The sequence below is a fragment of the Gymnoscopelus microlampas genome (assembly GCF_963454915.1).
Source record: "Gymnoscopelus microlampas genome assembly, chromosome: 21".
Lineage (NCBI taxonomy): Eukaryota > Metazoa > Chordata > Actinopteri > Myctophiformes > Myctophidae > Gymnoscopelus > Gymnoscopelus microlampas.
Window position 1 is genome coordinate 40,701,338 of NC_139958.1, and position 12,056 is coordinate 40,713,393.

At 41.8% G+C, this 12,056-nt stretch overlaps 1 protein-coding gene across 1 annotated transcript; it reads left to right on the forward strand.

Annotated features, from left to right (window-relative positions):
- Nucleotides 1-3,522: 3,522 nt before the first annotated feature.
- Nucleotides 3,523-11,326, forward strand: LOC311037595 (GTPase IMAP family member 8-like). Its single transcript, XM_084046823.1, has 4 exons — nucleotides 3,523-4,121; nucleotides 6,537-6,649; nucleotides 9,175-9,991; nucleotides 10,905-11,326. Exons 1-4 carry the CDS (start codon nucleotides 3,635-3,637, stop codon nucleotides 11,075-11,077), a joined length of 1,590 nt encoding a protein of 529 aa, XP_083902949.1. The 5' UTR covers nucleotides 3,523-3,634; the 3' UTR covers nucleotides 11,078-11,326.
- Nucleotides 11,327-12,056: the final 730 nt, after the last annotated feature.

Consider the following 12,056-nt stretch of genomic DNA (forward strand, 5'->3'; position numbering starts at 1 on the left):
AGGCTTGAACTGGCGACCTTGAGATTGTGAGGCATTCATTTAAGCGAGACGCCATTGGCCCAACAGACAAGTAACTGTGAAAAAGGAGATCACACAGATGATACAGTTTCACGCAAATAGCTGAAAAATCCTGGGTTTAAGTGTTTTTCAAACTGCTCAAAATTGCGGACAATCTAAGGGCGGAGCTTAATGGTCAAATCGATACGTGTGTTCCTCATGAGTCAAGGCACATGTGTAAGCAAGTTTCACGACTTTCGGCCAAACAAGGCATGACTTATGCCTGTTTAAAGTCTGCATTTTCAAAAAATTGCTATAGCGCCCCCTTTTGGCCAATTGGAGTAAGATTGGTTTCAGTGATATTTGGAATGACCCTGTACATTTCTGCAAAGTTTCAAAGAAATGTGAGTCTGCATGTATGTTTTAGGCACAGATGAATAATTTTCATAAAACTGTAATAGTTAAAATCTATCTCCTCCTGGGATTTTTGAGCAATCTGCACGAAACGTTTAGCACTTGAACCTTGGACCGCTGCCTACAAACATTTCCAACGGATTTTCCATAAGTGAAAAAATGCAGAAGTTAGGAGCCAATGACTGTTTTTCATATAATTCAAAATGGTGGGAGATCTAAAGGTCAGAGGTCAAAAGTCAGAGGGTGAAAGTTGTTCAGCATGAGGAGACGCATATGTGTATCCAAGTTTCATGGCTGTAGGTCAAACAGGGCATGAGTTGTACCTGGTCAAAGTTGGCATTTTCAATTGAGTGCTATAGCGCCACCTTTGGACGAAAGATTGTGAGAATTATTTTTCGATCGTTTTTCATGACCATCTACCATATGGCCGAGTTTCGTAAAAAGCGACAGCGCGGTTCAGCCAGAACTGCGAAAAGTGGCAGAAGAAGAAGAAGAAGAAGTGACAGAATACTGCCAATAACAATACGTGTACAGAGCAGAGCTCTGTCCCCGTAATAATAAAGACCTTAAATGATTCCAACAGGGGAAACTACTTTTCAGCTTGACCCAGCTGAGGTGGTCATATTTACCACTCAGGGGAGAAATTAGGGGTTAAAACCCCACTCATGGACACCTCACCCCATGGCAGGGAACAGACTTGAACTCCTGATCTTTCGGACCCACAGGCTGCTACACTACCAATTGAGCTAGAGCTTCGTCCAGCCTGATGGTGTCTGTTGAAGACCACAAACTCTTGCCTTCTGTCATGAACCGAGCCTCTGTTACATTAACATTAAGATCAGTGGTTCACAAACCATTTACCAATAGAGAAATGTGATGCCTCCTCGCAACGGAAACTAGTGAAAATAGCCGATCTGCAATTCATGTAATCTTTAAAAATGACACATGCATTAAATATAATAGCAGATGCATTTACTGTATATGTAATATGGGCTGCTATTTTTATTTATTAAAAACATAAATTAATGAATTTAAATGAATTAATATACGGTGGAAGTCCCGTGTATGGGTTCACATAACCCAGCAACCCTATGCAAATTACACCACTGCTGGTGATATCATATCAGCAGCTCTCTGATATAAAACAATGAAGGACGTGGACTTTAGCCCAGAATCATTTCTTACAGCAGGTTAATGATTACACAATGTGCTTCATTTACAGGAATCACTTGTCAGTCGTAGGCTACATGTTGACACTGGAGGACGAAGCTTATAGAGTCTGGACTTGTTCCTTCATAGACAAACCCTGTAGCCCTGTAACACTAATAAGGTAAGCACTGATCTAACTATACAAATATACTAGAAATAAATTCAACCAAGTTACAGATGTGTTTTTATAGGTAGACCACATGAGATTGAATGATGAAAGTGTAGATTACTGTATTGTACTCTGGAACACAAACAGTTTCTACTCCCAGGTCATAAGCCTTCTGAAAAACAAAAACAAAACAAAAACATAAAAATAAATAAGATGTATTTATTCATTCATTCATTTATTAATTAATTATCCCTTCCTGGCTCACCCCAAAATATTTGAACTCAGCCCCTAATGTGTTCAAACTCATTTGTGATGGGGTTCCGCAGGAAAATACATATTTTTTTGTGGGGCCTAGAACGACTGACCTAGCCACAGCCTGTGACCTACTTGACTCCCCTGATTAGAATGTGTCCATCATGAAAAGATTACAGCGGTGCGGCCGCGCCAGTCCCGAGTCCGACTCCCGAAAACGCACTCGCATGCAAGCGCTCATATACATTTTGAAAATAGCAGATCTACAAGCTCACAACACATCGTGATGCAACGCGTTGTGAGCTTGTAGATCTGCTGTTTTCAAATAGCCAATGCAGCCAGATCTGCAAGCTTAACCGAATGACTGTTAAAGCAGTTTGTGAGTTTATAAAATGTTATCTTTTCACAGGGATTATTTATTATTGTGTTAGGTATACATTTTGGAGTGGATACATGTGTCCATATGCCTGTCAGACTGTCAGACAATGCTGCTCCGCAGGTCTAAGATGGAACAAACGGGTGCAGCCAAAGTCAACAACTGCTCTCAACCAGACGTGAGATCTGAGCGTGCCGTAGGCTGAAGGCAACGTCAGGATATATTGATAAATGCCGAAAGTTGCGGTGATCTCGCCGTACGCCCATTAATTGGTCTGCACCGCGTTGATAAATGAGGGCCACTGTATCATCTACTCAGGCTTTTGTGAGCACACCAGACAGTTTTTAAATTGCTTGATTCAGTAGGCCTATTTAAATATTTAATATGCATTTTATCAGACACGCCCCCTTCCTATACAAACCCATTGTAACTTAACATAAATTGTGCATTACATTCACCCATTCACACACCGATGGCAGAGGAAACCATACAAGGCACCAACCTGCTCATCGGGAGCAATTAGGGGTTCAGCGTCTTGCTCATAAGGACACTTCGACACTAACTCTGGGGGAGCCCCACGGTTGCCATCCGGCCGATCTACCGGCCACTCTACCCCTGAGCCACTGCCGCCCCTGAACCCTCATCTGATAAATCTTTTATCTTACCACAACCAGAATGTTCGGTTACAATAACAACATTCTATGTATTATACTAAATACACTACAATGCACACAAAAGGCAAAAGGACAAATATTAATCATATAAAAAAATAAAATAACATAAAATACCTACCCGCTGTAAGTTCAGGTGCATAAAAAGTGCATAAATTATAAAGAATAGAAAATGTCTATACAGTATAGAACTTTAACTGAGATCATATGAACCTGTAACATGTTTACATCAGATGTAGCAGTGCAGATTTTTATTTTTAGTGAAATAACTGCTATAATAATAATACGGGTAATAATAATAATAATAATAATGATAATAATAATAATGATAAGGGTAATAATAATATTAATAATAATAATGTGACTTATTGTTAAACAATGTTTTCTCTGACAGGAATGGCTTACCTCAGGATTGTGTTGTTGGGAGGTTTCGGGTCTGGAAAGAGTTCAGCAGGAAACACCATTCTGGGAGGACGTGTTTTTAAAGCTGGAATTCAGAGGTCAGGACAGTGTGAGTTAAGACATGGTGAAGTAGCAGGGAGACATCTGACAGTGGTGCACTCACCAGGCTGGGTCTACTACAGTACACTACAGAGCACTCCAGAGATGGACAAACTGGAGATCCAGAACAGTGTGTGTCTCTGTCCTCCTGGACCACATGCTGTTCTTCTGACGGTTCCTCTTCATAAAGCATTCATCAAAGCAGAGAGAGTATCAGTAGAGGAACACATGTCACTTCTGTCACAGAGCGTGTGGAGTCACACTTTAGTACTGTTCACCTATGGAGACCGTCTGGGAGACAGAAGCATTGAGCAGCACATTGAGGCTGGAGGGGAAGACCTCCGCTGGCTTGTTGACAAATGTGGGAACAGGTATCATGTCCTCAACAATGAGAAGACAGATGACACTCAGGTCACACAGCTGCTGGAGAAGATAGAACAGATGGTGTCAGGAAACAGAGGTGGACATTATGAAGTTGATGGAGATGTTGCAGAGAAGTTGTCAGAGAGGAAGAGGAACATAGAGGAACATGTCCTGACATTGATGACCAAGACACACAGACAGAGAACTGTTCTGAAAGCTTTGTTTGAAGGTATTTTTTATTAAATCAATCAATCAATCAATCAATCAATCAATCAGTCAGTCAGTCAGTCAGTCAGTCAGTCAGTCAGTCAGTCAGTCAGTCTTGCTGGCTGGTACATTATTAAACTGATAACGGAGGGTATGCGGTTACCTGACTCAGAGATTAGACGCCTCTGCCCTGCACAGTCTAATAGAAAGCACAAAGCTTTTAAAAAATAAGTCTGCCTCATCCAGGCAGTTGGCCAGGAGCCACTTTGAGTGGTAGTTGGGATAAACGCAGTCAGTAGAGCAAACGCGGTCCGCACCAAAAATATTTACGATTCTGTCCCTATCGGTACATAACTCGGACGGCGCTGAGTCGACTAACAGCCCTTCGGCTGGTCGACGCGGGCACTCGCGCCTGGAGGCGCTCGGGCGCGTCTCCTCAGCCTCAAGGTCTGCTGAGTCGGCGCGCCTCCGTCATGGCCTATAACTTATAATTATAAATTATAGTGAAAACACATCCTTAAATGGAATTAAGAAATGGTTTTACCTTTAGTCTAGGTAAACTTAATTAATTGCAAAACATGACACCCCTTATTCAAAACAGATGGCGAATGCATTCTTCTCTTTATAGGGCCTACACAGGTAATAAAATTGCCTGTGAGACCTTTATGAATTGAACCTCACAGTCAGCAGTCAGTCAGTCAGTCAGTCAGTCAGTCAGTCAGTCAGTCAGTCAGTCTTGCTGGCTGGTACATTATTAAACTGATAACGGAGGGTATGCGGTTACCTGACTCAGAGATTAGACGCCTCTGCCCTGCACAGTCTAATAGAAAGCACAAAGCTTTTAAAAAATAAGTCTGCCTCATCCAGGCAGTTGGCCAGTAGTCACTTTGAGTGGCAGTTGGGACAAACGCAGTCAGTGGCGCAAACGCAGTCCGCACCAAATATATTTACGATTCTGTCCCTATCGGTACATAACTCGGACGGCGCTGATTCGACTAGCAGACCATCGGCTGGTCGACGCGGGCACTCGCGCCTGATGGGGCTCGGGCGCGTCTCTAAATAGGGAAAGACAGGGCCACTCAATACGCTTGTCCAAAACTACTCTGCCAGGAATGGGGGAGAGGAGAGGCTCTGGTACGTGGAGGGGCTAGGCTCTGTGGGTGGCCTCCTGGCCGGGCTCCTCCTCCGTCTCACCAGGTCCAGGACCTGAGCGTTGCACCAGACTCCCCCGCTCCAAACATTTCATTCTGGTGTGATGGTGTCTTGGCCCGCGGTGGTACTGCAGGCTCCCTTTGCGTCTTGCTTGAATGGTCCTCCTAAAGGCCTCACCGTGGATTTGTTGGGTTTCTTCCTCACGGAAGACACAGACTGGGGCGCCAACCCAAACTGCTCCCGGATGCCGTCTACATTCCGGCTGTCACCCGTCTCTCCGGTGGTCACCAATCTATTCCTGGTTGTCACGTAGTCTATAAATTCCTATGAGCCACTATAAATAGAATAACTATAACGAAAAAACATCACATGGATGCACCTGGGATGTATCATCAGTGTTGTAGACTTATCATCAGGTAGACTTACATCGGACCAAAGCTTGCATATGTCATTAGAATGCCTTATTCTTCATGCAAAATCAATTACAATAGTCGAATAGTGCCAAACCTCAAATAAAATATGTACATTATGTGCCCAACATTTGTCAACACATATAAAAAAGAAACAAAAAAGATCTCAAACGATCTATTGCTTGTATGCATATTATAGACATGATATTAATTCAACACATTTTTATTACTAATGTTTTATCCGTCCGTGAATGTGTGTGTGTGTGTGTGTGTGTGTGTGTGTGTGTGCGCATGTGTGCGTGCGTGCGTGCGTGCTTGCGTGTGTCAGCCGCATAGGCTGGAATATAAATCATCTTTTTACCTCGGCAAAGGTGAGTGAGCAATTGTTCAGTAGAAAGGGCTTATATAATATCCATTACAAGTTTTATTTGTCTTTGATCGTGAGGTTAAACTTTGTAAACTAACCTATTATTCTCATTATACTTGAGAGTTGGCTATTCTGGGCTATTGACTTTATTAACGCTCGCTTGCACTGATCTACAAGTTGTCAAGTGTCCCACCGGCCACCGCGTTGTAAGCTTGTAGATCTGTCCATTTTGAGGAGTGGTGATGTTTTACTTCTGACATCGACGTTCCTGGTTGCCTTTTATGGTCTTAAATGGGGTGTGGGGCAATGCAAATGATTCTCCACACGAACGTGCCTCTGACTCTCAGACAAAAATGAGGAGCACCTGCGATACATATACTATACTATGTGAGCAATACGTTACTGTTCTGTGGTCAATTCAGCCAGAATTGTTTCCTAATAATTAATATACTGTAACTTAATCTCTGATTAAGGTCACCAATAGTGAACTAATGATTTTGTGTGTCAGGGGAACATCAGAGTCTACCAGATGTGAGGCTGATGTTGGTTGGAGGATACCAGGTTACGAGGAGCTTGGCTGGAGATGTCATACTGCAGGGGGAAGTGTTTACAGAATGGAAGGTGAGTATTATCATATGAACTTCATGTTATAACTAGACGCGCCGCAATTCTGGGAAATTGCTGATTGATTGATTGATTGATTGATTGATGGATTGATTGATTAGACAGAAAAAACACAAAAAAATCCTGAGGACTTGTTTCCATTGTGGTCCTCTGTATTCAATTCATCAACATTACATAAAAAATAACACCAAAATCAACAACTATGAAACAGAGTATAGAACAGGGGGGAAAAGGGTGATAAAAAAGGGGGAGGGGGGGTGTAGGCAGTGAGGGCCCTATTCTGGGCGCCCCCTTACCCATTTCCCTAAACTTCTTTACCATTTTTCACTATTTTGAAATACATTTTCAAATAGTTCAAAAAGCCGATCTACAAGCTCACAACGTGTCGATGTAGATCTGCTAGATCCCTGCAGCGTGACACAGGGTTGGGCTCGTCTGTCATGGGGAACCTTGGTAGGACCAGCATGACAGTTTACATACTCACAGCCCCGAAACCTGTTCAAGGTGACGAAAAACCTTAATGCAGCCTATGTCTGTAGCACCCAGTCACTGTCTTGTCGGGTGGGCGCGGGGTATAAAGTATAGGCCACAGGCTGGGGATCAGCATACAGTTGATTTAACAGAATATTTAGTTAGTTATCTTATTCATAATTATGGATTTGTTCATTGTTTAAAAAAGTGTATATAATGTGTAAATAAAGTGTAGTGATGAAATGGTCACGGACATGTACAAGAGATCGTATTATAAGAAGCCAGTGCATTTTGAACATATTGAAAGATGATGATGGTTTGAATATTTACCGGTAGATTGTTCCAATCAGGCTTTAAACATAAAGGCTCTCTTACCTGATGATGTGGAGACTGAGGGAACAGAAAAATAAGGCTGTGTGGAGTGCCTCAACTGGTAGTTGTTAGGGGATGGTTTTAGAAGCTGTTTGAGATATTGAGGATAATTGAAATGTATACATTCAAAAATAAACTGTAACCAGTGACACTGTCTTCGTATTGTGGGAGAGGACAACTGAAGATTTTCATACATAGTACAGTGGTGAGTTGTAAAAGGACAACCTAGGACGTCTGCACAGTTTGTTATATACAGTATTAAGCATAGTCAGATTGGTTTTGGATGCGGCTTGATACACAAAATCGGCATGATCAAATATCGGTAGAATAAGCTGTAATATTAGTCTTTTCCTAACAGAGAATGTAACAGTTTCTAGAGTTTTTCACTCTACATACTTCCCCTAGGCTCCATCGTTTTATTTGACTCTGCCCTAAAATTTGATAAACAAATAAATTATGTGGTTAAGGGAAGCTTCTTCCAAATTAGGCAAATAGCAAAAATAAAATCCTTCCTATCAGCCCATGACCTAGAGAAAGTGATCCATGCCCTTGTCACGTCAGACTGCTGACTGGCACTCGTAGGCGGGACCATATCACCCCTGTACTGGTCTCCCTCCACTGACTGCTGCAGTCAGATTTAGAATAGATTTTAAAATCCTTTTATTTGTTTTTAAAGCATTAAATGGACTAGCACCACCCTACATCGCTGAACTGCTGGGCATCCCGGCCATTGAGATCCTCTGACCAGAGGCTTCTCAAGGTTCCGAATGCCCGGTTGAGGCAAAAAGGCGACCAAGCCTTTTCCGTGGCTGGCCCAAATTTGTGGAACAGCCTTCCATCCACTTTTAGGTTCGCCCCCTCCCTGGACACTTTCAAATCCCGACTCAAAACACACCTCTTCTCCCTAGCTTTTGATCCACCCTAGATTTTTCTCCATCCAGCCTGCACCCCCCCCCCCCCATGCTCTTATCTTGTGGTCTGTCATTGTTTTAACTTTTGCTGTTTTTGAAATATTTTTGCAATGATGTTTATTTTTATGTTGTTTTGTATCATACTGTACAGCACTTTGGTCAACCTGGATGTTTTTAAATGTGCTTTATAAATAAAATTGACTTGACTTGACTAGACTTATAATATGATCAATATTATGATATTTGAATGACAGTTCGGTATCTAGCCACAGGCCCAAGTATTTGGTATGTTCAACTCTTTGCAGTGGAGTACTATCCAAGCTGGAAATAGAACAGGAATGATTAATAGATTTAGATTTTATATTTTGACGTGTACCAAAGATCATAGTAAAGGATTTCGTTTTTTTAAGTTTCAATTTGTTGGCTGCTAACCAGTATTGTAGAGTAGTGAAGTCAGATTGCAAAGATGATTCACAAATCAGAAATCCAGCCAGGGAGTTTCCTGTCTGGACGTATATCAAGATAATGCTTCTGTGTTCACACTAGAGGGCGCTCTCCCATAGCGAGACCTCGAAGCGGAGTATTGAATATATAACCCCCTTTTTCATTTTTTGTTAATTTGTGTTACTATGGTGCTATTAGACAACGCTTCTTTTTTTTGGGGGGGGGGTCTTTATCGAGTACAGAATAGTCATTTGAATGAATGTTTTGAAAAAACTCACATGTATTTGTTATTATGACTAACATACAGTAAACCTCATTTTACAGCCTGAGCAGACAGAGTGTGACAGACAACAGAGACGAGTTGCTGACAGAAATGTGAGTGTGGTGAGCTGTCCAGACTGGTGGACTACACCTCCATCACAGAAGATCAAAGATGTTCTTCTACACGGTGTGACTCTGTGTTCTCCTGGACCCCACGCTGTCCTGCTGAATGTTCCTGTCTGGTCCAGTTTCTCTGAAGCTGACAGGAGATCAGTGGAGGAACACATGGAGCTGCTGGGGGACAGAGTCTGGAGACACACTCTGGTTCTGTTCACAGTGGGATACTGGCTGGGAGATAGACGTGTTGAGGAGTACATAGAGTCTGAAGGAGAACCTCTGAGGTGGATCCTGGAGAAATGTGGCTACAGGTACCATGTTCTAGACTGGATCGAGCAAGACATCTCAGAAGTAAAACAGGTGGTGGAGAAAGTAGAAGACATGGTGACGAGGAACAGAGGGCACTTTGGACCTTCAGACTCAAGAGAAGACAGGTCTGTCAGAGACACAGGACACTTCAGGGAGGGACATGAGACAAGACAGAACACTCTGTTTGAAAGACTGACAGGAAAGCAAACATTTACTGCTGAAGAATGGAACAGACAAGAAGAAGAATGGCGGAGGAGGGAGGAGGAAGGGAGGAGGAGAGAGGAGGAAGGGAGGAGGAGAGAGGAGGCAGGGAGGAGGAGAGAGCAGGAATGGAGGAGGAGAGAGGAGGAGATGATAGAGAAGGTGTTGAAGTTTGTGGTGAAGGAGCCAGAAGAACCAACCCTGCCAGCTGTCAGGAGAAGAAGGCAGAGCAAGGAATGGAATCCTCCAAGTAGTGAGTATTAATACAATTGAGATCTGAACAGAATTCAATGTGATCATTCCTTACAGTGACTTTTCTAAATGTAACATTTCTTTATCAGATAAACTCATAAAAAGACACTTGAAAGACGGTATACTGTACACACACACACACACACACACACACACACACACACACACACACACACACACACACACACACACACACACACACACACACACACTAATAATAACAAGTAAGACGCGCAAACGCGGGAAGCGAACGCAAAAAAAAAATAATAATAATGAAAAAAAATATTTTAAAAAAAAGTAACCAAAAAAAAAACAAATACAAAGAAATTCTACGTAAAAAGGAGCATCTTAGAAAAATACCAATTCACAAAAAAAAGTGCCTGTTTCACCCACTTCCGGGGTGCGGAGGCAAAATCCGAGCCCGAAGTATTTGTTCGTAGACCCCCACTTAGGGGGGGTAGAAAAAGTTTCGGAGCGATTCGGGCACTTTTCATTTAACATGGGGTTTCAATGGCGAGTTTTTAGGAGCCTTCTCCGGGGCGTGGCTTCCGGGGGAAGGGGCGGGCTTAAACGCAACCTTGACAGGTGTGTTCAGTTTTCAAAGACCTTTCATTTGATGTATGGTACGTCTATATTGGACATTTACTTGGCTGCACACAGGCAGTGCACACAATAGTGCACACAGACACACGGACAACTATGACTATGACACCGAGCACGGTGTAAGCTCCACTTGAGCGGAGGCGCGCCTCCTTCCGCCGTTCGCAATAATAATACATATATTTTTGTGTGTTTTCTTGTGTTTCCGTGAGTGGTGGTATGTTATAATTATTATTGTTATTAATAATAATAATAATAATAATAATAATAATAATAGTAATAAGTATATTGTTGTGTGTTGTCTTATGTTGCAGTGAGTGGGGGAACACCATCTGAAGCAGGAAGTTCATACTGCTGGTCACCTGACAAGGTTTATGATTGGCTGCTGAAGCGACATGCTGGACCAATGGCGCCCTCTTCAGGATATGAAAGTGAAGTTGCCAGCCAGCTTGATGTGATGAGTGTGAGAGATGAAGATGATTCATAGATATGAGATCAGACAAATGAGAACAATAATTACACCAATTATCTAATCAAGAATCATAATGTAATGCCATAATGCCATGTACAATATAACTGCCAACATCTCATAAAACATACACAAAAATAGTATACACATTAAAAGTAGCTCAAAATATACATAATCATATGGAATTCATTACTAAGAGATTATTCAAGTTGTTTGTAACTTGAAAGAACTCTCTCTGTCCACAGACAAGGAAAAAAAATAGAAAACACAGCAAAATAAAACAGCAAATGGTTCATAAAAAAACTAAACTTAAATCATGTCAGAAAATCATATTGAACATACATGTCACAATATTTATATTTAAATCAGTAAACTTCTATCCAGGAGAGTCACATTGAGGTTCTACCTCATTTACAAGTGACACTGGCATGGCTAAGACGAGGCCAAAGCAAAACAAGGGACAAAACATAACCTAAAATGTATACTACAGTATGTGTTTTAAAAACATGAACAAGACATAGACATCTTATCCATGTATGCCTCTTAAAATCAGATAAAGAGATTAGGTGATCCATCCAGTTTAAGTTTGACCTCTAAATCATTGAATGACCAGCAGGGTCCTTGATAAAACAAACTCATGTTGCCTGCCTCAGTTTGAACAGCAGCTATACCGTGCAATGCAACCATTTGTGTCAACGTAAATTATGACTGCTCTGTGAAAGTACAAATATAGCATTCATGTACACAGGCAATGTACCTAGAATAGCAGGATCATGGTGTAGCTGTACATTTATATGATGTAAACATGACATTTCATCTTAATGTTTTTATGGCATTGAAAGGGTTAATCTGCAGAAAGACTTGACACATTCTGGATCAATAGCGCCCTCTTCAGGATGTGACGCCATGAGAGAAGCTCACACACATTTTAATTATGATTTCTTCACCTTACATTTTATATTGTTGTCTGGCAGAAACCTTGTATCTCCATATTTCA

Excerpts from the sequence above, each read along its gene's own strand:
- LOC311037595 (XM_084046823.1), top strand. The coding sequence starts at position 3,635 with ATGGACAAACTGGAGATCCAGAACAGTGTGTGTCTCTGTCCTCCTGGA. Across the intron at positions 4,122-6,536 it reads TCTGAAAGCTTTGTTTGAAG|GGGAACATCAGAGTCTACCA; the intron begins GTATTTTTTATT and ends TTTGTGTGTCAG. Across the intron at positions 9,992-10,904 it reads GGAATGGAATCCTCCAAGTA|TGAGTGGGGGAACACCATCT; the intron begins GTGAGTATTAAT and ends CTTATGTTGCAG.